Here is a 25,033-nt window from a genome sequence, read left to right on the forward strand (position 1 = left end):
TGGATAACTTTTATAATTCCTTCATCCGTTGATCATTCCTTAGTTCGGAGGAATCTAAGTTTCCACGGGAAGATGCAGCAAGCATCCAAGTCCGCTATCAGTACTCCGTATAGATAAATCCTATTAGCAACCTCTCAGCTCATACGGCCCTTTCATACCGTCGTGTCTTGTGATTCATCTTTCTGCATTGAAGCAGTAGACTACTTCATCGTGACATCCTCGGCGGTTTCTCAAGCCGGGGCCACCAAGGCAGAAAAGGAGGGAGATAAATATGATGGTAACCCCACTCCATTATAAGATATGAGCTCAATAACAATGAACCGGAGAAAGCAGGGCGCTCATTCGACGAACTTTTTTTGCAACTTGAGTTTTCGTGGCCGCGGGATCCAATCTTATCTTATCGGTTGCCTGCAGCGCCGTGGATCACGCTGTGGGGCGAACATTTCCAGAAAACTTTCCAAACATCCTGGCTAGCCCGTGGAGGTTGTCATCTTCCAACCTATTCCGCGCCTGACCGAATCATTGGCGAAAGGAGTGAACTACATACTCCGCGCTTGATGTCAACAAGATTCTAAACTTGTACTGTACCATGCCGGATACCGCAGGCTCGGGATAGGGGCCCAAGCTTTGTTGATAATAATTTAAAGCATAAGATGCAGCTTCCAAACACCACGCTGGTCAATATAATATACGGATAGAGTTTTTGCATATTCAGTCTTGAGGTTGATTAGAAAATATTCCAACAAAACTGCAGGGTGCCCCAACACAAGGCAATCCTGGGCGGGTGGAAAGGACAAAAGTGCTTGAACGGAGTACCTACAGCAAAGAGTCGAGGAACTGAAGAATTAAATGCTGTTCTAATATGTTTTTTATCGGCTTATTTGCCCTAGATATAGTTTTAATAATAAGCAAAGAGTATACGCTATATACAGCACACTGGTTGATCATCTGTTGCACAGACGCAGTGCTGAAACATGTTCTCGGTCCTCGACCAACCCTGGGAGATTGAATAAGCTGCCGTTCGCGGTAGTCGTCTGACCGCAGAAATGGACAGCCAAGGAAACATCAAACACCATTCCAAACCTCAAGAGAATATAATCCAACACTGAAAAGAAAAATTGCCACTATGCAAGGTAATGTATCGCTCAATAGACGTCCAAACGAGGCGAAATCTCGAATTAAAAAAAGTAGGAAGTCGGTAAAAGAGAAAAGAAAAATTTGGTCGGAAAATCGAATGCTAGCCACCCGTATAGGCCTCCCAAAACACCGAAGCAGCTCCGTTTTTCATCGCTGATAGGAGACTTGCAAGAGAAGAAGGATAGGGTAAATAGTAGCTTTTATTGTTCGCACCGCATGATGCGGCTTTTGCGTCGAGCTTTAAGTCGGTGCTCCGTGTCCATCAGTCGATTCTGCACCCATCTCCGCACCTCTTGGTCTGACTTGATATCGGAGCAGTTCAGTAGATCTGTCAGGGCCAGCTTGAGCTGGTAGTCGCTATCGTTTGATTTATTGATATCTTGCTCGAGCATTGAGGAGATTCTCGAGTCAATTGAGTCGGAGAAAAGGGATGAGGCTGGAGGGGTTGAGGCATATCGAGAGTTTGGATGAGGTCGAGAGTTGATGGCCGGCTGAGAGGGAGAGCTGCATCGTGTCGAGGGTTGTGTGAGCGAATGGCCCGTGCTTGTAAGTGGCCAGCGACTTTTTGAAGAGAGCATCGGGAGCATTGGATTATGATTTTGTTGGCTTCAGGTGACAGCTTCCGGGGATCTGAGAAGCATGTGGCTGGTCGTTCACTCAGGGGTAGTGCAAAAGTCGTCCCGGAGGTGTTTCGGACGTTGTGCAATTGAAGAGGATTTAAGAAGGGTATTGTGTTACTCGATGGGGAAAAAAAGGTAGCAATTGTGTGGGAGAGAAAGCAGCGATAAAAAAAGCAGCAAAGATGATGGGAAAGAAGGGGGATGATATTGAATTGAGGGCAGCTGGCCTGCGAATGATTTCCAGGAATCGCCCCCCTAATAGCGAGATAAGACGATCGGTTTGGCTTTCCAAGACACGATTAAGGTTGCGCAAGTCGAAGAAGGGCCCAGGCGCCGCTGGTGGAACCTTCATGACGTAAGAGAAAGCTGATCCTGTCCACCGCCGCCTCGACAGTCCTGTGCTCTGCTCTGGTTTCGACCATTTTCATCGCGTCGAAGCGTTTTTGCTTCTCGACCACGAACACGAGAGAGAATGAGGGGTAGCTAGGCCAACGTGGCATATTTCTTCCCCTCCACAGCATCCAAATACTCCGTATGCGACCGATAATCGCTTGCAGATGAGGTTTCTTCGAAACGTACGGAATCCTCCGTCATATCGACCACGGGCCCATTTCTGGGATCAAATCAAGTTCTCAGCGGCAGGTTTTCGTGATTCAACCTTGGCAGCAATTATTAGAGTCTCGATGGCAACCAAAAAGTGCTTATCAGTGAAATCGCCTCCATCCCGCCAATCCCAATAGTTTAAATCAGTCCACCCCTAGTTAAAGAGGCCCTAGTGCACTCAGTCCCACGGACTGGAAAAAAAATCCACCCCAGTGATGCTTGGGACAAGTGATGGGTGCGATGATGTCCGAATTCTGGAGGCCACTGGGAAAGGCGTGAGGGAAGCCTTTAACCGAAGTCAATGGATCACCCCATGGTTGTAACCTTTCCGATCCCGACGGTGGCGCTTCGTAGAAGACGTTGTGGCAAAAGGTGATTGCACGCAAAGATTCTAGACCTCGTTGGGTTCTGAAAGAGGCCGTTACCTCGAGAATTGCTCTTCTCACGACGCATCAAGGATTGTCTCCAATATCAGGGTTCTTTGCACTGCCGACCAGTCATGTCGTAGAAGTGTTCCCGGCCTTAATTTACGGCGGGATTTTGGCCACGAAATCGCTCGCAATTCAAGCCGCCAGCGGGTAGGACATGCCTGTAGAGGACACTTTTTATTCGATTTTGATAAAAGGGAACGGATGCTCTGACGTTTTGCGGGCTTTCGGACGTACAGCAATAAGTTATCCACCCCGCAATTTTGCCCCGTCAAGCGTCTTGACGCCGTTGCGGCGTTTGATCAGCATGACCCGCAATGTGGCCAGAATATACATGAACTCTTGTATTCGACTCGAACCGGTCTAGGATACAAGATTATTACCTGGGATGAGACGCTTCTGTACAGAGGAGTCCTCGTCATCTTCTGAATTCGGAATGCAAATTCCTTACCATCCTGCCCCGAAGCTTTGCCCCAGAATGACGTTAGTCCCTATTTACATGTTTGCAGAACCATTGCGGACAGAGGGATGTGGGCCGACTGTGCAACCGGATTTTTGAAAGCTATGAGTTCATGTCAATGGTTGGGGAATTGGTTGCAGCAAGTAACCCGAACAATGCTTACCCCGCCCTCCCTGCGTTGTGGAAAACAGGGCTTGCAGGGGAGGAAGGTCCTGAAGGCTTGCGCTTCATGAAAGACTAATAAAAATAAACAGCTCCACAATTTTTCGTGTCTCTGCATCGAGTTCCCTTGGCCGTTGTAGAAAAAGCAGAAAGCAATTGAAGACAAATGAGATTTGCTGCGGCTCCAAATTTAAAAGTTTATGATTTGGGGGGTAATTTGGGTGCCAAGAAAGACTAAACTAGCACCCAGTCGGTCCACTCACCGCCTTTGAACCTGGTGGCCGGCAGTATGCAAAAAATAACCATCGCCAGCCGTTCGTGTCGCACCACCAGCTCGACGGCCATCCCCTCCACGCCCGGCATATAGGAGTTTTTGAATACCTTTTCCAAAATGGTTCGTAAACTAAAGCATCACGAAAAGAAGTAAGTCACCTTTTCCAACACCCACACAGCACTCCAGAACAACTAACCCTTTTCGCAGACTCCTTCGCAAAGTCGATCTCTACACCTACAAATCCGATAACAACCACCGCGAAACCGCCGTTCGCCAACGCTATCACCTCCAAGGTCCCTTAGATTATAAGAAATACAATGCCCTCTGTGGCTCCCTGCGCCAACTGGCTCATAAACTCTCCGCCATAGACCCGGAGTCTTCCTTTCGCAAGGATATCGAGGCGCAGGTCCTAGAAAAGCTCTGGACGATGGGAATCCTAAAGCAAAATCGAGAGCAGGGGGCAGGGCTGAGTAAGGTTGAGAGAGAAGTTACTGTGAGCTCGTTCGCGAGAAGGAGGTTAGGTGTTGTTATGGCGAGGACGGGGATGGTGGAGAACGTGTCCACGGTGGGTGACCTTCATTCTTCCCCCTCTAGGACTCATCTATGAGAATGAATAGGACGAGACGCTAACTATTTCGTTCTTTTCTTTAATTAGGCCGTCAAATTCATTGAGCAGGGGCATGTGCGCGTTGGCACGGAAGTCGTCACCGATCCTGCATTCTTGGTCACGAGGAACATGGAGGACTATGTGACTTGGGTCGACTCGAGCAAGATAAAACGGAATATCATGAGCTATCGGGAGAAACTGGACGACTTTGATCTGTTATGATGACTTACGGTCTGCATTGTTACGAGTGTAATTTCTACGACCTAGCTGTGTTGATAGGCTTCCATCTGAAGCTTTCTTCCCTGGATATCGCCATACAGGGACAGTGGGACGGATTAGACCCGGTACACGGAATTATTGTTTATTTTTGGGATAGATAAATCTGAGCCTCGCTCGGTGGGCGTTTTGGGCGAAGCATTGAGCTGGTTTGGGATATACCATTTTATGCAGATTAATGTCATTTATTTGAACAGCGGTCATTCATATTGTCATTTGCTGTTATTTTATTTTATTTTTTTATCACTATATGATTTATATTCATTCATGGTGCCAATTCTGGCAACCAAATATGTGATTTCATATACGCTCACTTTCTCTGTCTTCTGAAAAGAGCCAAGGGAGAAACAGTGTGCGAACTCCAAAATATGCATCTCGTGCCAATATGGCTGTAAACATGCAACAAAACATTCCCCGGGCAGGGGTGGGTATGTAATGCAGTAATGAAAGATGCAGGAATACTGAATGGTAGATGGTCGGTTCCTGCGATAGTGCAACATAGAGGATAACATTGACATTTCCCAAACAAAAAGCCAGAAGACAACAACCGCTCTATGATAGTACTCAGCTTGGGGTATCTCATGGATATGAAAGACACACAAATCAAAAATGATTAAAACGATTAGAAAAGGGGCTATGCTTTTGAACTTCGTCGGAATCCGAAACAGTGCCGAGTTGCGGAATCGTCAGAATCATCGTCGCTCGTCAAAATTCTTGTTTTCGTGAAACCAGATTTGGCCTTCAATTCACTCTCAATCACCTGTGGACCCTGCCCTTCGTCGACGTCTTCATCGGGAATATCTATCCTGAACCGTCGCACACTGCCTTCGTACAGCTGCTTCCCACCTTTGGTTTCATCGAAAAATGGGATGCGCTGGCTCTTGCTTTGACACCACTTTGGAGCGAATCGTCGCCACATCCCACGTATCCCGCGACAGGAACGGTCAATCTTCTCGTATTCACGCCTGCGAGTCGATGAAGAGGTCCAATGCATCACAGTGGGAGGTATCACTTTGTAAGCCGGGACGATACCTGATGGCTGTGTGTCATCGGGCAGCTGGGGCGGAGGGACTGGGTCCCAGTGATGTAACTTCTCCATGTTTGGCGAAAGATCTTCCGACGATGCCGGTGATAATGGTGGTTGGTTGGAATGCAAAAGTGGAACGGAAGACGGCGATTCTGCTGAATTTCTCCTTGGAAGCCGCTGTCTTATCGTGGCATGGCCACGCTGCGTAGGTTCTGTAGAGGTACGAGTAGGCCGAGGTATCACGCTGTCCAGGAGATCGTTTGGCGGTTGGGATGTTGATTTTTGTGTGACACCGAAAGACTCAAACAACCGACAACTTTCGCGATGAAGCGCTACCAAGTCCCGTTCCTCTCTGTGGAGCTTGAAGCGGCGGTTTGATGAATGTGTTTTCGACGAATGGGGGTGGCGATGGCAGGCAGATTGGTTGCGACGTGACGCGGATCTCGAACCAGATACAGAAGACGATCTGGATGTGGTTGGTGTTTGGGTTCTCGGGCGATATTCTTTTGAAGAATCTGCGAGTTTTCGGCGAGACTTATGGTCGTTTTTTGGATCCTGCCCTGAAGGGGCCGGTAATTCATCGCCCGCAGAGGGGTTCTGGCTGGGTGGTTCAACCGGGCTCTGCATATCGTCCTGGTCGTGAACACACTCTCTAGAAAAGGCAAGCAGCGGACTAGGCATCTGAGAATCAGGAAAGGTCGGTGATCGAGGAGAGATGTTGGTCACCTCGAAGGCAGTATAAAAGGTCTTTGTGTCGGAGGCGAAGCTCAAGGGCGATGGGAGGGCGCCAGCTAGGAGGAGAGGCGAGACCGCGATATCCAGTTTGTGGTCTGTGGAAACATTGTACTGAAAGGCAGTTGGTAGGTATAGAGCTTTGGATTCAACTGGAGGGTCTCTTCTTGTTGAAGCAGAGCCATGATTAAGTTTGTCGTCCTCAGGGCATGTGAGCGCTGCCATGTCGTTTCATTGCGTGGTGAAGCGGCGAGTGCCTCTGGGAAACTGAAGGAAGTCACCAAACAACAAGTAGCCTGTGAAGGTGTCAGCAGGAGAGACATGTGATATTCTTCACTCTCAGAAGCAGGATAGACATACATCAAACTTAAAAGGCTATAGTTGACCTCAGGCACCCCTTTAAGAGAGAGACAGACCTGAGCTTGGAGGAGGGGGAGTTTTAGCATGTGAAGCGCGCAGAGGTCAGCCCAGCTTCACTCCAACCAACGTCACTGGCCCAGGAGCTAAACTGTCAAGCAGAGGGGGATCAAATGAATGGACAGTGCAAACAAAGCAGTCAATCAGGCTTTGCTTTTCTCCATGAAGATGCATGAACGCAGACTCCCAGTTGAAACGGAGGTTTGAGCACCCTTTGGCGCCTTGCTCCAGGGCAAATCGCGCAGTCCAGACAGAAAAAGAGATGAAGGACCCGGCGGCATGTTTGTTTTAAAAATAAAATCGAAAAAGCAGCGCCAGGAGCGGTGACCGCATTTTCGACAGGACAATGCTTCATGTTCGAGAGCGGGGTACTCCATCTGCCTGCGATGATTTGATGGGCTTCACCGGTTGGTCTGCTTGTTGTCAGCGAAAATCGCCCACGTTCTCGCCGGGACGAACAGAAACTCTTAGAGCCACATGACTCGCTGGCCAATCCTGGGCCTGCTGACAGCCACTGCATCGTGGGCCAGCACGGCCTGCGACGAATCACCCGGCGCGGAGCTGGTCCCGGCAGCGGATCTCTGGCATGGACGAGGGCGTGCGGAAATAGATCGCCCATTGCCGCCCAACGACGGGGCCCGAGCTGGCGCTAATCAACCTCTCCTTACGTGGACGGCAATGCAGGGGCAAAAAAAGAAAAATGCCCGGGCCGGGAGGGGTTGGCAGCCCGCATGTTCTTCCCGCTGTTGTTTGGGGCATCTCGACAAGTTAACTATGAGAACCCGACTGTGAATAATGTTCGTTTGGTCATCTCCAGGATGAGAATCAGTCAGCACCAGGACAGCAGTGCTCCTCATCAGCCAGGAGTGCCCGCACAGAAAACCAGTCTACAACTCATGTTCCGGAAGCCCATTCTCAGATCGCAAACACAAAATTCTATTATGCATTAGTGTCAAAGTTTGCTGCTTTGAAAGGTCTTTTTTTTTTTTTTTTTTTTGGACGGTTTGCAGTGACAAGCTCACACTCGAACCACGATCTTCTCGGGTCAACTTATTTTTGAGCTGAAGATATGAAGTCTGGTTCACAAAAATTGGGCTTCGACACTTTGCTGGATTCCATATTGAGTAGCACAACGCTGCTGCTGCGACAATATCTGGTGCCGCACTGCCGAAGGGTGATGATCCATGTACGGAAGAGAGTCCGACCCATCTTTGTTTTGCAAGCTTCAGGGCGCTTCCAGGCTGAGTATTTGGATCCCTCATGGACTTTGCTGAGCCCACCAAAGAGAAAGTCCCTGTGATTTTGAAGCATGGCAACTAGCTTTGGATTGTCTTTGGCGTCATCTGGATGCACTTGAATGTTGGAATCTCTATTCAGAGGGAACTCGGCAAATGAATTTATCGTAAGGGGCGAGTATGCAGTCGGTACTCCCATCATCGCAGATTCAACAATAGCAATTACAGATACGGCTGGGGGGGTCAGTTGCATCTCATTTACCCTGTACTGTGTCTCCATCAAATTTGAATGGCCCTGTCAGGCTTACAAGTATTGGCTCATACACTCGAGCTCCTGGCAAGACTTTACTATCCTTGTTGAAAGTCCAGACATGACAACAACTTAGCCAAATGAAGTGCTGTCGACAGACGCTGTTGTGCAAAAGAATCCAACCACTTATGCTCTTCAGAGGACATTCATCCATATCTTCTCTTCCAGTCAACTCTGAGGTGTGAAAACCCTAATTTGGAGTCCCACACTGCGTTCGTTGCTAGCATGAAAACAACTCCTGTTCAATTTAACAACGCACTGGTATTTCAGGATTAGCTGAACGGATTGAGACATCAAAAACCCTGATCCGTTTACACTCCCCAGATATGAAATATATTCTATTTGAACAATATAAACAACAGAGGACTGAGAGTGACTTTTTGTATTTGATGTTTATCCTCCACTATGTCTTGCTTACGGTAATTAATAATACAACTGTCTCTTCTGCTCGGTTACAGGGACATTGTAGTTGCACACATTCCCGTCTAGACCGCCACAAAGCGTCGTTCTGTGGAACTAAATACCCCCACGGCTCAAGGCCCACCGAGGGCGAGACTGTGAGCAACAGAGCGTGGACACAGACGTGATCTCGCAGCATACCATGGCTATTTGGCGAGCGGTCTCGGCGAGCCAGTCGGGCCTGGCTTTGGGACGAGCGAAGCCTTCCCGCAATCCCGGTCCCAGCTGCTGACACGATACCGCGCTGAAAAGCACTTTCCAACCCTTTCACGATGAACGATGGTTCGACTTGCTCAGAAAAAAGAGCGGCGCACGAACACAATGCATTCGCGTCATTTTGTTCGCATCAAGTTACTCTCTTCTTCGGATGCAGATCCGCTCCCGACGTATTACCCGAGCTCTTCTTGACCTCAGCGAGTCAGGCCCGGGACCTTACACAGAAGCAGCTATTTTATGATATCACGTTAATTGCTTCGTTGCTTCGCTGCCCAGATTGAGCGAAGAGAATTGGCTGAATTCGGCATCTTCGTCGAACACTATGCTTAAAGGAATGCATCATACCGTTGAGCACCATGATGCTCAGGTAGAGCGGGCCCTGTAACGTTTAGGCGCGTCTCCGTCTCCCAATCTAATCCAGAGGTCACCTTATCTTGCCTCACGCACTGTTTTCCGCGGGCTACCCGTCAATATTCTCTACCTATCGATTTATCACCTGGCTTACTTTATGGCGCGTTCTCAGTTTGAACTTATACCCTTGGAAGTTCTTTACAATGTTTGTGATTTTCTCGCTTCTGAATGCATACAAAGCTTGTTTAATTTGGCTCTTGCAAGCAGAGAATGTTGTTCTATAGCGGATCTGCGACGGTTCCGGAATATTCGCCTTGTTTTGTTGACCGGCGAGCGGCTGAGGGCGGACTTACAACGCTTGGACGACACTCTTAAGGAGAGAGGCAGCTTTCGCCATGTACGTCAACTTAAGCTCGAGCACGCTGCCTTCCGGACGCCACAGGCTGTTTTACCACTGGGTTTGGCGCCACCTGCACCAGAAAATCCCAACGACGTCGATGATAAGTTTTTTGATTTAGCATATCGTACCCCTGTTCCATCCTGACAACATGCCTGAAGGAGAAATTTAAGCAGAGGATGAAGCATGGGAGCCTCTCGCCGACTTTATTCGTCGGCTCCCTGGCCTTAAAAACTTAATATATGACTCCCCAAATAGGGTCCCAGCTGTTACACGTGTTGCACGAAACTTTACATGGGTGTAGGCTCCATATCCGCTCCTTTCGGCTCTTAGACTGTCATCGTACCGAGGAGGGCCAGCAGAATGTTATAGATCAATATGAGTTGACACTTGCTACCTCTCAATTCCTACAGCATTCTAGTGCGACCCTTTGTCCGTGCCCGCAACCACATGTGGATATATAACGAGCAAGTGCTGATGAAAATCATTGAGATGGCTCCAAAGTTGAAAACAGTAGGAATTCTACACTCCGCTGGGCAGCCTCTTAATAAGCCAGTGATCATAAGACCACCATGTTGTAACCGTTCTTTGGAGCATACGGACGTCCCTGGGCAGCCTGGGCATCTTCAAGTGTTAAGTTTCGACGGCAATATCGAGACCTCCCACTTGGACCTTGAATCTTGAATCTTGGAGCAAGGTTACCGCGTTCTCTGAGCTGCGCATCCTCAAAGTAGCGACAATTATTGACATAAGGTTGCTCGGATGGGCAAGACGTTGCGACTTTAGGTCTCTCAAATCGCTGCATCTACGTTTAGAGGCCGGCATTTGGGGTGATAATTGTCTCATGGATGAGAAAGCCAGCTTTCTCCTCCGGGCGCTCCCTTCACTGGATAGTATAAAATTGATGCGCTACTGTGGAGATATGTCGTTCCAAGAAATCTTGGAGCACGGGACCCTGCGTCGGCTTTGCATCCTGCCAGGCGCTGAAAGAGCGGTCAGGCCATTTGTCATGACCAGAGAGAAAATTGATAGCATTTTAGCATATTGTCCACGCATTGAAGACTTAACTGTGTCTATTCCGCGCACCAATGGGGATTTCCGGGAAGTGGAGATCCACCGAGCCCTTGCCCAGATGCCGCGGCTCAAAAAGCTCGAAATATTCTTTGACTGCTCAGGTTTCTATGACTGGCGCAAAGGGGGATCCTCTCTACAGCCAACTTCTCCGTTAGGCTACGCAGATATTCAAGATATTCTGATTAACGCTTCTATCTATGAACCTTTAATCTATTCTATATTTCGAACTATTATCGAAGCGAGCCCACGAGAGTTTCCTCCTCTCCAACGTTTGAAGGCAGTAATATTCGACTTCGGCAATTTGGGGGTAGAGTACACAGCCGACCTGGATGCTATCGTTCAATTCTTATTTCGCAAGTGGCAGTGTATCCAGGTCCAAGAGATGGTCATGACAACATTATCGTGAGAGAGCTTGGGGCGGTGGACAGGGTGTGGAGAGACAGGTTTCAACCGTTCCAACACCCTTTCTACGAGCAGGTATATCGAAGGATCTGGCCAGGTAGCACGATAAACTGGAAGGACGATTGGCATAGCGTTCCTCTTGAGTTATAGGAGGCTTCAATCATGCTATCAGAGATGTTATGTCATGATATTCTTATTGGTTTACAGATATGCACATATTAGTTCCTATAAGGTGATAAAGGTCTCGAGAGGCCCCTATCACAGCAATGGTATTCCCTCAGACTTGTTTTTCCTCCGCTCGTCCACCAGGTTGAAGGATGTCGTTTATATACTTGCTGCGAGAGATGTATGCGAGGAAAAGCTTCCGAAGCTGAAAGTTGTAATTAATTTATGTGCAACAGATATCACCAGAATCTCCTAAAATTATGTCCCTGGGGAAGCAATGCCTACAGCCCATTTTCACAGGACTCACAACACGTATATCAGTTCAGCGTTTTCTCTATCGGTGAGATCTAGCCATCTGTATTTTGTTGTTAAAAAAAGAAAAGGGAAAGGTCAGCTTTCGCGCTCTCCCCGTTTAATGACAATGTGATATCTCTAGGGAGTTACGTACTCTTGGTTCCGAAGTTTGACGTATCCTGGCTGAGCTCTGATCTGAGCTTTCTTTGCATTTTCCCGCCGATACCACCACAGGATAAAATACAAATCGAAGATACACAGGATCCAGCAGGTCAATATGGTGATTTTTGCCGGGACGTAGTCTGGTGCATGCTCTGGACGGAAGGTTTGGGGTCCTAGACGTGGGACCTCAATTAATATTTCGAAATCGTTTGGCTTTGTTTCCTTTCCTTTTGGGATTGACTAACCGATGATGTTTCCAGCACAATATCCCATAAGGAACAAGGCAGCAACAGTGGTCTTTTTGGTATAACCTGCCACATTGGACGAGATAATCGCTAGCATGCATACAAATGCGGTAGTGACAGACAGAGTGAGACTGTATCCAACCAGGCGTCCTGTGTTATTTGACTCAGGTAGAGCTATCATTAATATTACGCCGAGAATTCCTAAGTATAACCCTCCTGTTGCAACAATAAGTCGCTGCTTGAAATAGTGCGCTGCGACGGCGTTGATCATAAGCGTCAAGACTTGCACAGCTCCTCCGGGGGCACCGTAGAGCAGACTTTGCTCAGGTGTATAGCCAAAGCTCACAATCTAGAAAGATGTGAGACAAATTTTAAATAGTTGAGAATCATCTTTCTTCGGTAATACTCACCAGTTGGTTGAAAAAATTAGTGATTCCCCCTGTTCACAATCAGCGATCTTTTTTTTTAAGAAAAAGGAATTCTTGAACGGTATCAAAACCGCGTACCATTGGGAATCGAGGTGACAATCCCATAAAACACAATCGCCCAAGTTACCGGGTCTGTGAAGGCCTCTATGAGCTGATACATTTTGAATTGCTTGTTTCCAATCCCCTGCTGATTGACCCGGACTCGTTCAACGGCTAGTGTACGGTCCTCCTTGTCAAGCCATCTCGCATTCAGCTGGTTGTCAGGAACAAACCACCAAAATAATAATCCCATTGATACGGTCAAAAGTCCAGTGGAGATGAAAAGAGTTTTCCAAGGCGCGATGGTGCTTCCATGGATGCGTGATCCGACAGCGATACCATATGCGAGAACGGCCCCAAAGATCTGCGCCCAACCGTTGAAGGAGAACCAGAGATTCACTCTGATTGCCTGCTCAGGCTTGGTATACCACTATTGTTATATCAATAAATGCTTGATAGCAGGTAAAATGCCCTATCTACGCCGATGGTAGCCGTGTCACGCACCTGGGATGTGAGGAGCGCAAAACCGGGAGTCACTGCAGCTTCAAATACTCCAAGGAAAAACCGGAGAGCAACAGCGCCAGAAAAGTTTTCCACGGCAGCAAAGCATGTGAGCACCAAACCCCAGGCCACCATGCAAAAAGCTGAGTATTTTGCCAATGGCAGTCGTTGCAACAGTCGAGTGGTGGGCCATTCCCATGCCAAATAACCTTACCCCCCAGGTCTTGTCAAACAAAGTATCTTTGCGTATATTCCAGGATTCATATCATGATGAAAATTTGCATACCGAAGTAGAACATGCTCCCAAGCCATTGATAGTTGTCGCCAACAAGATGGATATCCTCTTTTAGCCCCATGACGCTCGCGTATGAGAGAGTTGTCTCTGTGATACGAAGTCAAAGAACCATCAGCGTTCGCAATGGCCATATGAAGAGGCATCCTAAATTCACCACCACATCACGTACTATCGAGGTAGTTCAGGCCATATATAACACACATCAGCGGCATAAGATGCCAATCGATGATCCTCAGCAGTCTCTTGTTCGTTTCTTCTGTCAAAACGAGTGGCTCGCCATCAGTGTCGGTAAAAGCTTTCATCGCCTCGTCCGCATCTCGCGCCGGCTTTACAACCGCAGCATCTGAGCATTCCTCGTTATTCTTCTCGATATCGTGTTTCTCGACATCACGATTCACTGCTGCCTCAACGGATACGGCTGCACCCGGCTTTTTGCTGTCGGTCGCCATCATGTATTGATTTCTTTCTCTTTTTTTTTTTTTTTTTTTTTTTTTTTTCCCTTTTCTTGGGCGTTAATTCCAATTGCGATCAACGCCGATTCTAAAGGGAAATGCGGGGTATATATAGTATGGAAAGGAGGACAGGGTGGTATCGTCTCACGGGTAGGATCGCTACTCCGCTTTGTTTACTGGCATAGCTAATCATCTTATTGGGCCACCTCTGTGCTCCTTGTGATGCACCTGAAGAATAGCTCTCTGTGTTTCTGGGGTATCTGCATCTCAATGAGTGCTTGACGCTGGGATTGTTAGGGGATCCCTGCTCTCAAGTGGAGATGTCAACTGGAACAGCTGCCATCCCCTCAACGAACTTGTTGAGGGAGCAGCCGTTGAAACGTGGAGAAAAAAGAACTTGGCGAATCGTGGCTCTTAGATTTCGCCGATCCAGGCAAATGTGCTAGGCCCGAGGTATTGATGCCATGCTGATAGAGCAACGCCATCCAGAACAGTCTGTCCCGTCTTCGTAGTGCTCGCACGGGATAGCTAGTCAAATTCCCGTTAGCAACCGAAAATTTCGCCTAAACAACCCTTCCAATCACGACAACAGCATTTCGGGAACAAAGGCCTAGTGATGTACAGAGAATATGGATGTTGGTTAGTTTTTGATATATGGCGTTGTGGGCTTTGTCTAGCCCCAATAACGGACAAGAGAGATAGTTCGGTAGATATTACCATTGCCCTTTGAGAATTAACTATGCCAGCGGTACCAACTTAGGGTAGAGTTGAATATTATACGAATAGTTAAGGGCATATCGAACACATAGATGAGGCTTGTATCAACATCAAGATGCTGATGGTGCCCCTATTCCGGCTCGTTCTGAAGCTGCGCGCCACATCCTGAGCAGGAAGCAAAAATCCTCTCTATTTTATCTGCCCACTCTTTTCAAATAAGCATCCCAGCCCGCTTTTTGATACCGCCTAGCGGCATCAACCGGGTCAGGAGCCGCATAGATCCCGCGTCCACTGATAATAAAGTCCGCACCGCCTCCAATGGCTGATTCAGGGGTCTGATACTGCTGTCCCAATGCATCACCCTTGGAAGCAAGGTTAACACCTGTCGTGAAGAGGACAAAATCCTCATCATCCGCCTTTCCAGCCGTTTCAACTCCTTCCAAGGACCTGCTGGCCACGAAGCCTAGGACAAAGCCCTTATACTTCCGCGCCAGCTCAACCGACAACTCAGTATACTGACCAGTAGCAAGACTACCCTTTGATGTCATCGTCGCCAAGATCAGGAGCCCTCTGTCTGAAGCATGGGGGAAGTCTGGTGCAGAAGCAACTTGCGCCAGGGCATCTATGATACCTGGGCCCGGAAGCACGGTTGCATTAACGATATGAGCCCATTCCGAAATGTGGAGTGCGCCCCCATGGTATTGTTTTTGCACTGTGTTGCCAATATCAACGAATTTCCGGTCCTCAAAGATCAGGAAGTTGTGCTTCTGGGAAAGGGATTGGAGTCCGGTTATGGTTTCGGCGGAGAAGTCGGCGAGGATATCGATGTGAGTTTTTAGAACGACCATGTAGGGGCCGAGTCCTGTCCAGTGAGTCCTACTTATCAGCATGCAGAGTTACGCACATTGATGAGGTGGGGGCGGGGCAAGTTGTCGAACGGGTTTGAAAACTGAGAAAGTGAGGGAGGATCAATAAGAATCATACTGTCAGCCAGGTCAAGGAGCTCCTTTGTAGTTGTGACATCGGCCGAGACCGCGACATTTGACTGTTTCTCGGTCGCAATCTGAAATAATCGTCGTGCAAGTGGATTGGGATGGTCGCGCGCACGGTCTTCGTACGGGACTTGTGATTTGGAGGCCATGTTGGCTGCAGACTGGATGAATAGAAATCAGCTGAGATTGATTTAACCCGGCGAGATGAATTGGCCTGCACGGAGTAGTCTAGCTGTTGTTCGTTTTGCTGTGCTTCAGTAGAGCGATATAACACCGACTTTTTCAGTGGTGGTTTGTTTTGCGTTGAGGTGCGAGGGTTGCGGGGAAGACTTCCAAAGGCCAGTCAATCGGCGACTTGCGAGCCTCTCTCCCGAGTTTGAACAAAGATCCCATCTTATTTCGAGTTGAACACTCTGCTATTATACCGTGCGGATAAAATACATTAATCGTTTGTGTTATGTAAATATATGACATCCTCAATTTGTCGGCAGGGGACAACCCTCCAACAATTCGGGCCCCTATTTCCTCAAAATCAAGTCATATCCTGGAAATCCCATCCCGAGAAAACTAATACCCCAGAGTGCGCCTTGGACAAACCAGAAGGGTATACCGATAATGCGTCCATTGCCCTTCTCTTTCCCTGAATATACATATCCGGCAAGGAACAGTACTCTGAGAGCGACCCACGTTGTTCCGAGGAGCGTTGCGAGACGCGGATGCTTAATACCGGCGACAAGAATGGATACCATGGTCTGGGACATGTTTTCGAGGTAATTGGCGTGTGCCCGTTGAGCACAATTGAATTTGTAGGCTGCAGGCTGTAGAAAGAGAATAGGGTTAGGTTTTGCTCTTGGTGTGAAGGGGATAAGAAATGTGATGGAGGCCGAGAGAAGGGATAATTACATTTTTTGCACATTGCTCTGCGGTTGCGTAGGCGTTAGGGTACTCGACGCCAGCAGGTCGACGAAGGCCTGTCGTGATAAAGCCGTGCACAAAGCCTAGGAAGGGAATTGCGCCGAGGGCGACAGCAGCCACGTTGCTGTGAACATTGGTTAGCAAATATTTAGATTCGCATGTTAGATTCGAGGCATTGCATATTTATTGGGCCATCTTAAAATGCGTGGATTCATAGGAAATACGTCTCGGTCATAAAGGGGCAACAACGAAATTTGAGGCATTAGAACTTGGAGGAGCAAAATACATACCCATAGTCGCTCGGGAGGGTGAATGTCAATGCCATTGTCAGTGTTTGGTTACTGAACAGTTCTCAGAGCTGGGGTTATGCGGGCTTTTAAAGCTGTTGGGGATGAAGAGAGATCTTCCTGGAGCTTGGGATCGGTCACCAACTTCAAAGAATGAGTTGTTCACGAATCATTAATGATGGAGGAGCTAGCGTAGTGAGTTACATTAAAGCTTCTTGGAGAGTGAGATGAGACGCTTTGAAATCAACACCTGTCCATTTCAGCTTATTCCCCTGCAATCCACCAGGCTGAGGCAACTACTATGTCATCTTATAGCTGCCTGGGCGCCTTCACTGCGCCTCGGGGATAAGATTCCATGGGTTATCTGTCTTGAAGTTTCCACTGTGCGGAGTCTGAAGTCAAGGGTGCTGGTTCAGCAAATGGAAAGCTTCGTAATCGTCTAGACGGGCTTTTGTGTTGTTCCGTTCGGCACAATTAACACAAGCTAACGCGCCCCGGAGCCGGTGAAGGCCGACGCGCGCGCAGGATTACCGATCTTCACATGGACTCAGCACCAGTGAGTATACAGGGTACTCCAGGATCTCTCTTCATGGAATAACTAATACAGCCGACATGCGACCAGCTCATTCGGTAATCTAATCTGCTTGAACTCATCTGCGACCTTTGCTTCATAGCATATCCAAGCCCACACAGAGTATAACTATCAGGGAGTACCCTCCGTAGTCACGGGGTTACGAATTATCATTATAAACCACCAAGTGAATTCCACCGTAAAAAGCAATGCACCAATTATTTAGCCGCTCTGCTAATACTGCCATACTTGGCTTGCCAGGCAAAGAAATACAGCAGCGCTGCCAGCGGCTGACCGACAAGACAGAAACTCAACCAAAAGAGAGCGTTGCCTAAAATCTTCCCCGTTTGACTGTTCATCTTTTCCAGCGGCAGAGTCACCGCTATAAGGGGAAGTTGAAACATCATACCCCCAAACGCGACACCTGTTGGTACGTCAGAGACGGTGGTAAGAAAACAAAATGAGAATGGGACGAAAGCAAGTGGTGACCTTACCAATTATGTTATGCGTGGGAATTCCCACTGCCAATTCGTGGAGTACTGCCGAAACGGTGAACACCATTACGCTGGCCGTAAAGGGACTCCAGCCTCGTCCGACAAGCGGTGAAAAAATGTGTCGCTTCATAAATTGATAGACAGGAATATTCCATGTTCGCCAGTACCTACCAACGCTAGGACTGTTCCACCAATCCGTATAGAACTCGCGATCACCAAATCTCATAACTTCCGCCAGCGCATTGAGGAATGATTGGAAGAGCGCATAGAATCCAGCAAGCCAGATCACAAGGGAAATTGTTGACAGCTTCATAACTCGTTCTGCAATGGACGCCCATTCTCGTAACGCGATCTTTTCGAGTGCATTCAATAGCGTCGGCGAGGCATACTGTGCAGATATGATCCACATAAACACGGAGAGTCCACAAAACTCGGCAACCCGTTTTGCAACGAAGTTCCATCGAATATAACTTGTTGTGGGATATACCGGCTGGTAGACAAGGGTGGGCGCCAGCCAGAAGTACGTCAGGTTTTTGATCGTAATGTTTTGTGGGTACGGGCAGCTATTATATATTTTTGGGAGATTGTTCTCCGGGGATGGATGCAGAAGAGCGTGGCGAAGGTCGCGATTTGTGAAGGCATACGAGCAATTCTTCAACATGACGACGATGGCATGGACCTCGCACAAAGTTCCAATGCCAGGGTGGTTGATGTAAAAATAGACAGCATAAGATGTCAGCGAGAGACACAGAGTGGCATTCACCGTGTGCGCGATAGCGATATATGACCATGCAAGTTGAGCGGCTGGTTGCTGCCGTGCCTCGCGGCCGTCAATCTTTTTCCTGAGACCAATTACTTCTTTCACTCGCTGCGCAGCGGCCAGCTCTATCAAATACGCAATGAAGAGATGACAGGGGACCAGCGAGAAGAGAAGGACTCCAAGTATGAGATCTTGTCTTCGATAATCGTGACAGCGCAGACAGATCAAAACTCCGTACTAGTGCTATCGTTAGTAAAGGCTTCGAGCAAGCTGGGGTCAAAACATCAAGCGGACCTTCATGAAATTTTCAATAACCAACCGTAGATTCATAACAACTACATGGGAGTCTGATCAGTGTCTTTCACGTGCATCGGGGAGCGGGGAGGGGGGGGATTTGAGGCTCACTCAGCACGATCACCATCAGATTCCGGAAACCAAAGAAGCTTGGTGAGGCATTTGACTCGCGGCTTAGGCATGATGGTCGTATTTCTGAGTGATAGGCAGCGACATGGCGATACTTGCTTCTTCGATTCGACCCGTGCGTCACTCTCTGTAGCCTTTTAGGGGATTCTTCTTCCGAGGTTGTTGGAGGCGTGGATAACGTGCTGCTCGTGCATGAAAGAGCTGAGGGAGTAGAAAGGGCTGAGAGGCCAGCCATATTCAATGTGAGCGGTGAATAATCAGAGAAAAACGAAAGAGACAGTGCAATGCGATGAGAAGATTTTCATTTCGCTCGGCTTCCAAGCATGTGGGCAAATAGAGCTGCAGCAGCTTGCAACCATCGCTGATAAGAGAGCGATCTTCAAGCAGAGTAACTAGATGTTGAAGATAAGTTGTGTTATGTGGTCATTATACGCCGACAGCTCGAATTCATTCCTAGCTCGAAATCAGGTCATCATGACTGTTTACCGGGAGGCGGAGCGACAGTTCCACGGGTGGAATTTGGGGTTTTGGAGGGGGAGTCCGAGCCAGCAAGGGGAGGTATTAATTTATGCTTTCTTGGTTCCATGCTGGATACGCTCGCGCTAACAAGAGTGGCGATCATTTTCGGCGTCAAGGTCGAGCTGATCAATCGATGTCCTTTGCATCTGAATTGAAACAGCGGGAAGTTTGACGTATATGGCGTCCAATCATCCAATGAAAGCGGGATAGTATTGTTAAATATTGCTCTGCCTTTGTCAATCGTTGAATTTCTTCACGTCCAATTTTTCTCATGAGAAGCATCATCAAACCGGACTCGCTTCTTCACCACCGCACATCTTCGCGATTTCGCACGGAGAACTGCACCCGGAATCAGAGATGGCATTTTACGATGAAGGCGCAACAGAAAGCTCGTTCATTCCCCGGCCGCTCGGACCGCGAAGACCAAGTCAGCACCCCAGCCGACCGTTAGGATTCTGAATCCCATGTACTAATCAACACCAGGACCTGTGACGGACTACGGCTCGTCGCTAGTACAATGGATGCGTGTGCGCCAACCGAAATACAAAGGAGGCCATCGGTTAGAATGGGAGCGACCGAGCGCGAGTTATACAGTGGATGTAAGCAGCTGTCCACGTTCCGAAGAGAGCTGGTTCAACTCTCAAGACGCTGACAGATACCTATTATTATAGATGCTCCCTCCTTTTGCCGCTATTCATTCTCCTGCAGACACAATTCCTGTACGGCACCTACATCAGTCGATCGGGAAGTCGAAGAAGCCAATTACGGTCGTGAGATGGACACCTGAGGGTCGACGATTATTGACTGGTGGACATACCGGAGAATTCATGCTATGGAACGGTACAGCTTTCAATTTTGAAACAGTGATGGACGTAAGATCCCTTGATTGAAAAGTGTCTGCGGCCGTGACACGTTCGGCTGATAGATTACAACCCACAGGCCCATTACGATCAATACCAAGCGGGAGTCACGTCGGCGGAATGGTCACATAGTCATGAATGGCTGATATCTGGTGGTCAAAAGGGCGACGTTAAATATTGGCGACCAAATTTTAACAACGTTGAGACCGTAGATGATGCCCACCACGATGCCGTCCGGGACTTGGCATGGTGTCCTAACGATACGAGGTTTCTTTCCGCCTCTGACGACACGACATTGAAGATCTTCGACTTTAACGCAAGAGCCTGCGAACTGGTATTAGCAGGTCATGGGTGGGATGTCAAATCCTGCGATTGGCATCCCACTAAAGGACTTCTCGTCTCGGGCTCGAAAGACCACCAGGTCAAGTTCTGGGACCCCAGGACAGGAAGATGTCTCACTACTCTCCATAGTCACAAAAATACAGTGACAACTACGAAATTTTCTCGAGTAAACAATAATCTCCTCGCCACGTCTTCGCGAGATCAGACCGGACGCATTTTTGATCTGCGAATGATGCGAGATATCTGCATTCTCCGAGGCCACGAGAAACCCATTTCTTCCCTGACCTGGCACCCTATCCACAGTACCCTTGTATCAACGGGAAGTGAGGACGGATCTTTATATCACTACCTATTGGATGAGCCCAATTTGCCAGCCGGACAGGTTCCCACCGTTGCACCATACGATACTACCGATCCCAGCAACACTCCTGCCCAAGTGATATTCCCGGCCCATCGCATACAGTTTGCCCACAGTTCTACCATCTGGTCACTCGATTGGCATCCTCTAGGCCACATCTTGGCATCTGGGTCCAAGGATAACTTTACCCGGTTTTGGTCTAGGACTCGGCCTGGCGAGACTACCTATCTGAAAGACAGATTTCACATTGGCGAAGAAGCGGCCGAAGCTCAAGGGACATGGAATCGTGGATTCGGTCGTCGGCAGATGCGAGAAGAAGAGGAGCAAGAAATTCAGGATGAGGCTGAGGGTTTGGTGGATCAAAAACGACCTGAATCGCTGTTACCCGGTATTCAGGGTATGCCGCCTCCAGATGGTCCCGGTCTACCGGGCTTGATTCCTGGAATTGGTGCTGTACATCCACCACCACCGCCGCTTCCCGTCGATATACCTTCATCCATGCCTCATATCGACCCCGGTCGCCTTGCTGCTCTGCTGTCTTCCGGCGCAATACCCCATCCTCCGCCACCTCAGCACCTCCTTCCTCAAAACCCGGGCCAGATGCCCTTCCCCATTCCGGGTATATCTGGACCATTCCCGCCTAATCCTAACTTTCCACCGTTCCCGAACCAAAAGTTTCCGCCACAGCCTGCGCATCAACAACCAAAATAGCACCATCATTTTGGTCGCGAATTGATCGGCCCAAGTGTGAGACTGCATAGACTGCATAGACTGCATAGACCTGAAATACAATGCATGGGATCCTAAAGATCAATCCCATTTATGCGGATATATTTTGAAAATCGCACGTCGGGGCTATGTGGAGGCGTTCAAGTGATACGGTGCTGCATTCGTGTAAAATATGCGGAGTTGGTTTCTGAGAAGGCCGGGTTTGGGGCTGGCGCATGTATGTTACGATACCAAAATGTGTTGAGCATTCATAATCACATCTTTGTAAAACCGATCTTTGCATTTGTAGCGGGTTTATGGCGCTAAAGTCCACCTTGTATGGAGAAACCGGATAAGATTAGAACTAAGGTGTTGATGCAGCCCCATATGAACGGTAGCCAGGTGATCATTTTGAGGTTCCCAGCCTCATAGACGGCTCCGATGCTGTAGGATCACGTTTCCGTTAGCCATTATAAATCCCGCTACCGTAAAATTTACGGCACGAGGATCAATCTATTCCTTACAGTAGCCCCACAACACTCCCTGCTAACAAACCCTCCAGACCAGCAATCAGAATATAAAAGACAGGTACCGCCCATATAACCTTCCAACTATGCCATTGTGTTATCACGACACATGCGGCTGCGGCGATATGAACACCGGAGTAGAGTATCAGTGTCCAGAAGAGCGTAAACCGCCACATATCGCCAGTAAACACCAGGTATTTGGCTTCATCGCGGGAGGGGCCGAGGGGAGTATAGAGAGAAGGAAACGGCGGAACGCTATAATCGCCCGGTACAAACATCGTCGCCAGGAGCTGCTGGGCTCTCCGTCCGCCGAGAAACGCGAACGTCGCTCAGGAGAACGGTCCAGAATTGGCAGGGAGAATAGGTTGGTTACGTCAAAAGATGATCACGTGATGCATCGTTCTGGACCTCGGCAGCTTTTGGCATCAACCTCCTGGCCGCCGATGTGCATGTCTGCGCTTTCGTCAGTTCAATGATCCCGCGAGCTGCCATAAGGATTACCGCTCTCCAGTTTCGATGGGACAGAAAGCTTGAAACAAAATTGCACGATGGGTACTGAGAGATCTCTCGCAACGCTCCTGCGATCCCTGCAGACTGCTTCCGTGCCTGAAGATGCGTACAGGTAATTTAAGCTCCCTCATCTTGTCTCATCACCCCGATACTGACATGAGCACACCAGATTATTACCGTCAGCAACCGGCCTCTTGTCCCTTCTTAAGAATCCCCTGAACGTATCGCTGTTGTCGTCGCAACTACTCTGCTGTCCGGCTTTGTGGGAAGGGCAGGTCGATCTCCAGACCTGTCGCAGACTGATTGGAGTCTTCAATAGCGCAGCGTTTACAATCGTACAACATGAATCGTCCAGTAACCCAAAACCACCATATCTCCAGCGGCGCGGGCTTGAGCGAGAAGAATGGTTGAAGGCCGTGGTCAACGGCGCAGATGACAAGTCCCCACGTTGGAGACACCTCCTGCTCATTGGCGGAGTGTTGCTGGGCTTCGAAGGCCAGAATCGCCAGAGTTTGTCGTTGCACTGGAGAAAGAAACTTGAATCGGCACTGATCAAGGGGCTACAACTTTCGTTGGCAGAGCTGGAAGAAAATCCGAAGGTAGCGGCACACGCCAGTGTCCTAGTCTTAAACTATACATTTGAGTTGCTGTCCGATTGGGAGCGAAGCCAGATCGATTACGATATCCTTCTTCCTATCCTATTTGACTCCGCCTTTTTCTCCGAAGAAGGTCTTAGCTCAGGATATTTTCTAGGCGCCATCGACCAGGACGTTCGCGAGATCGGTAATAAGAAGTTTGCCTGGGTCGAAAGTTCACCGACTTTCCGTCAGGTTAATACCATCCTATCGAGGCCGCTTATTACCTCTCTTGGTCCACTCTCCCGTTTGATAGCGCATTCTGTCGATAATGCCCGTAATCAGGCTCTAATCGCAGAATTGGTGGACCTTTTACTTGAATATTCTCGCACCGCTCTTGTCCAATGGCGTCAGAACAAGTTATCGGAGGTTGACATGTCAGAAGAGGCCGAATTCTTGGATGAAATCACCCTGAAATCAACACTGCCTACGCTATGGCGGCTCTTGAAAACCTCTTTGTTTTCTATGGTCATTGTGCTCCGAGCTGCCATGGGCAGAGTGCTAAACGACCCGGTGTTAGCCGCTGATAGATGTAAGACGTCTGCAATACTTCGTCTGTGCGGTGGCTAACAGATATAGATGCGCCTTACCTCGCCTCCAAAACTCTCCAAATTCTCCGAAATCTCTCTTTCATAACGGGCCGATTAGGGCATAACTCGTCTTCCCATCTCGTTTTTGTTAACCTCACCTCCCTTGACATCCTGTCACAATATCCCGCACTCGCACAAGAATTCTTAGAAAATATTCGACCCTCAGACAATGGTCAAATTCCGGCTCATCCAGTGGATAGGTGTCTGGATTTATTTTTCTTGAATACTGCCGAACATTTCACGCTGATCCTCACTCCGGATGTCAATGAACGTTTATTAGTATCTGCAGCGCTGCCTTATCTCGCAGCTGGCGGCAATAACAACCTCCTAGAGATCTTCGAAGCTGCTCACAGCGTCGTTCTAGCCGTCCTTGCGGCGCCAAAAAGCGCCGATATGGCAGCTAAACATCTTCCATACTATGTTGATACCCTGTTTAATGTGCGTACTGATTCTTTACAATTTATGTTCATTTTTGATAACCAATTTGAACAGGTTTTCCCTCAGAACCTCTCTGTGAGACAATTCAGACTTGCATTTAAAACAATCCTTCAGATCACCGCCCCTCCTTCACCATTAGCAAATAGCCAACCCTTACTCCCGTCAATCCTTCTGCAGCTTCTCTACGACAGGGCATTAACTGCCCCAACGACTCCTCTCCCTCACCCAACTTCCGCAGTTGATTCCACACCCACCGAGGAACCCCTTCTCTCCGAACAAGCGGTTCTTACACTAACTATAATTGACTGCTTATGCTACCTTCGGGTTGACACACTAGAAGAATGGCTTAATCTCGCTGCCCATTTGATAAGCCAAATTGAAGACCGTACCATGCGAAGCACGTGTCAAGAAAGGCTTTGGGACGCGCTGAGCAGTGGGGAGATGGATGTTGAGAGGGCCTACTTTTGCGTTACGTGGTGGAGTACGAGAGGAGGGAGAGAGAAGGTACTTTTTGGAGCAGAGGAAGATGTCCAAGTTCCATATATGAGCGGAGCCCTAGGCACTGGGGAGCCTGAACCAAGGGAAAGCAAGCTGTGAGATCGAAATAATCTAATGTGGA

The 25,033-nt window shown here is 48.6% G+C and overlaps 12 protein-coding genes across 12 annotated transcripts; 4 read left to right on the forward strand and 8 right to left on the reverse strand.

Moving 5' to 3' along the window:
- Positions 1–800: 800 nt before the first annotated feature.
- CIMG_00869 (uncharacterized protein) lies at positions 801–1,954 on the reverse strand. The gene has a single exon (XM_001247097.2). It carries the CDS (start codon positions 1,713–1,715, stop codon positions 1,338–1,340), a length of 378 nt encoding a protein of 125 aa, XP_001247098.2. The 5' UTR covers positions 1,716–1,954; the 3' UTR covers positions 801–1,337.
- Positions 1,955–3,249: 1,295 nt separating this feature from the next.
- Positions 3,250–4,741, forward strand: CIMG_00867 (U3 small nucleolar ribonucleoprotein IMP3). The gene is made up of 3 exons (XM_001247095.2): positions 3,250–3,833; positions 3,892–4,249; positions 4,340–4,741. Exons 1-3 carry the CDS (start codon positions 3,802–3,804, stop codon positions 4,511–4,513), a joined length of 564 nt encoding a protein of 187 aa, XP_001247096.1. The 5' UTR covers positions 3,250–3,801; the 3' UTR covers positions 4,514–4,741.
- Positions 4,742–4,765: 24 nt separating this feature from the next.
- Positions 4,766–6,955, reverse strand: CIMG_00866 (uncharacterized protein). Its single transcript, XM_001247094.2, has 2 exons — positions 6,687–6,955; positions 4,766–6,622 (listed from the first exon to the last, which is right to left on the reverse strand). The coding sequence occupies exon 2, from the start codon at positions 6,549–6,551 to the stop codon at positions 5,202–5,204; it is 1,350 nt and encodes a 449-aa protein (XP_001247095.1). The 5' UTR covers positions 6,552–6,622; positions 6,687–6,955; the 3' UTR covers positions 4,766–5,201.
- Positions 6,956–8,804: 1,849 nt separating this feature from the next.
- Positions 8,805–9,711, reverse strand: CIMG_12829 (uncharacterized protein; the record flags this gene model as incomplete). Its single annotated transcript, XM_004445818.1, has 6 exons — positions 8,805–8,843; positions 8,889–8,991; positions 9,103–9,178; positions 9,309–9,342; positions 9,469–9,592; positions 9,668–9,711. The coding sequence occupies 6 exons, from the start codon at positions 9,709–9,711 to the stop codon at positions 8,805–8,807; spliced, it is 420 nt and encodes a 139-aa protein (XP_004445875.1).
- A 492-nt stretch (positions 9,712–10,203) lies between these two features.
- On the forward strand, positions 10,204–11,191 carry CIMG_00864 (uncharacterized protein; the record flags this gene model as incomplete). Its single annotated transcript, XM_001247092.2, has 2 exons — positions 10,204–10,288; positions 10,350–11,191. The coding sequence occupies 2 exons, from the start codon at positions 10,204–10,206 to the stop codon at positions 11,189–11,191; spliced, it is 927 nt and encodes a 308-aa protein (XP_001247093.2).
- Positions 11,192–11,432: 241 nt separating this feature from the next.
- CIMG_00863 (MFS allantoate transporter) lies at positions 11,433–13,798 on the reverse strand. The gene is made up of 8 exons (XM_001247091.2): positions 13,486–13,798; positions 13,308–13,403; positions 13,025–13,230; positions 12,560–12,950; positions 12,464–12,492; positions 12,054–12,402; positions 11,801–11,981; positions 11,433–11,707 (listed from the first exon to the last, which is right to left on the reverse strand). The coding sequence occupies exons 1-8, from the start codon at positions 13,766–13,768 to the stop codon at positions 11,656–11,658; spliced, it is 1,587 nt and encodes a 528-aa protein (XP_001247092.1). The 5' UTR covers positions 13,769–13,798; the 3' UTR covers positions 11,433–11,655.
- A 667-nt stretch (positions 13,799–14,465) lies between these two features.
- On the reverse strand, positions 14,466–15,758 carry CIMG_00862 (orotidine 5'-phosphate decarboxylase). The gene is made up of 2 exons (XM_001247090.2): positions 15,470–15,758; positions 14,466–15,347 (listed from the first exon to the last, which is right to left on the reverse strand). The coding sequence occupies exons 1-2, from the start codon at positions 15,624–15,626 to the stop codon at positions 14,680–14,682; spliced, it is 825 nt and encodes a 274-aa protein (XP_001247091.1). The 5' UTR covers positions 15,627–15,758; the 3' UTR covers positions 14,466–14,679.
- Positions 15,759–15,855: 97 nt separating this feature from the next.
- On the reverse strand, positions 15,856–16,982 carry CIMG_00861 (glutathione S-transferase). Its single transcript, XM_001247089.2, has 3 exons — positions 16,683–16,982; positions 16,381–16,516; positions 15,856–16,295 (listed from the first exon to the last, which is right to left on the reverse strand). The coding sequence occupies exons 1-3, from the start codon at positions 16,715–16,717 to the stop codon at positions 15,996–15,998; spliced, it is 471 nt and encodes a 156-aa protein (XP_001247090.1). The 5' UTR covers positions 16,718–16,982; the 3' UTR covers positions 15,856–15,995.
- Positions 16,983–17,147: 165 nt separating this feature from the next.
- CIMG_00860 (diacylglycerol O-acyltransferase) lies at positions 17,148–19,445 on the reverse strand. The gene is made up of 4 exons (XM_001247088.2): positions 18,910–19,445; positions 18,799–18,839; positions 17,745–18,741; positions 17,148–17,674 (listed from the first exon to the last, which is right to left on the reverse strand). Exons 1-4 carry the CDS (start codon positions 19,160–19,162, stop codon positions 17,469–17,471), a joined length of 1,497 nt encoding a protein of 498 aa, XP_001247089.1. The 5' UTR covers positions 19,163–19,445; the 3' UTR covers positions 17,148–17,468.
- A 178-nt stretch (positions 19,446–19,623) lies between these two features.
- CIMG_00859 (polyadenylation factor subunit 2) lies at positions 19,624–22,034 on the forward strand. The gene is made up of 4 exons (XM_001247087.2): positions 19,624–19,873; positions 19,930–20,045; positions 20,118–20,318; positions 20,386–22,034. The coding sequence occupies exons 1-4, from the start codon at positions 19,804–19,806 to the stop codon at positions 21,715–21,717; spliced, it is 1,719 nt and encodes a 572-aa protein (XP_001247088.1). The 5' UTR covers positions 19,624–19,803; the 3' UTR covers positions 21,718–22,034.
- Positions 20,970–22,558, reverse strand: CIMG_10628 (uncharacterized protein). The gene is made up of 2 exons (XM_012358841.1): positions 22,239–22,558; positions 20,970–22,158 (listed from the first exon to the last, which is right to left on the reverse strand). Exons 1-2 carry the CDS (start codon positions 22,517–22,519, stop codon positions 22,038–22,040), a joined length of 402 nt encoding a protein of 133 aa, XP_012214264.1. The 5' UTR covers positions 22,520–22,558; the 3' UTR covers positions 20,970–22,037.
- A 231-nt stretch (positions 22,559–22,789) lies between these two features.
- On the forward strand, positions 22,790–25,011 carry CIMG_00857 (peroxisomal membrane protein Pex17; the record flags this gene model as incomplete). The annotated part of the gene is made up of 3 exons (XM_001247085.1): positions 22,790–22,863; positions 22,921–23,918; positions 23,966–25,011. The coding sequence occupies 3 exons, from the start codon at positions 22,790–22,792 to the stop codon at positions 25,009–25,011; spliced, it is 2,118 nt and encodes a 705-aa protein (XP_001247086.1).
- Positions 25,012–25,033: the final 22 nt, after the last annotated feature.

This window comes from Coccidioides immitis, assembly GCF_000149335.2.
Source record: "Coccidioides immitis RS genomic scaffold supercont3.1, whole genome shotgun sequence".
Lineage (NCBI taxonomy): Eukaryota > Fungi > Ascomycota > Eurotiomycetes > Onygenales > Onygenaceae > Coccidioides > Coccidioides immitis.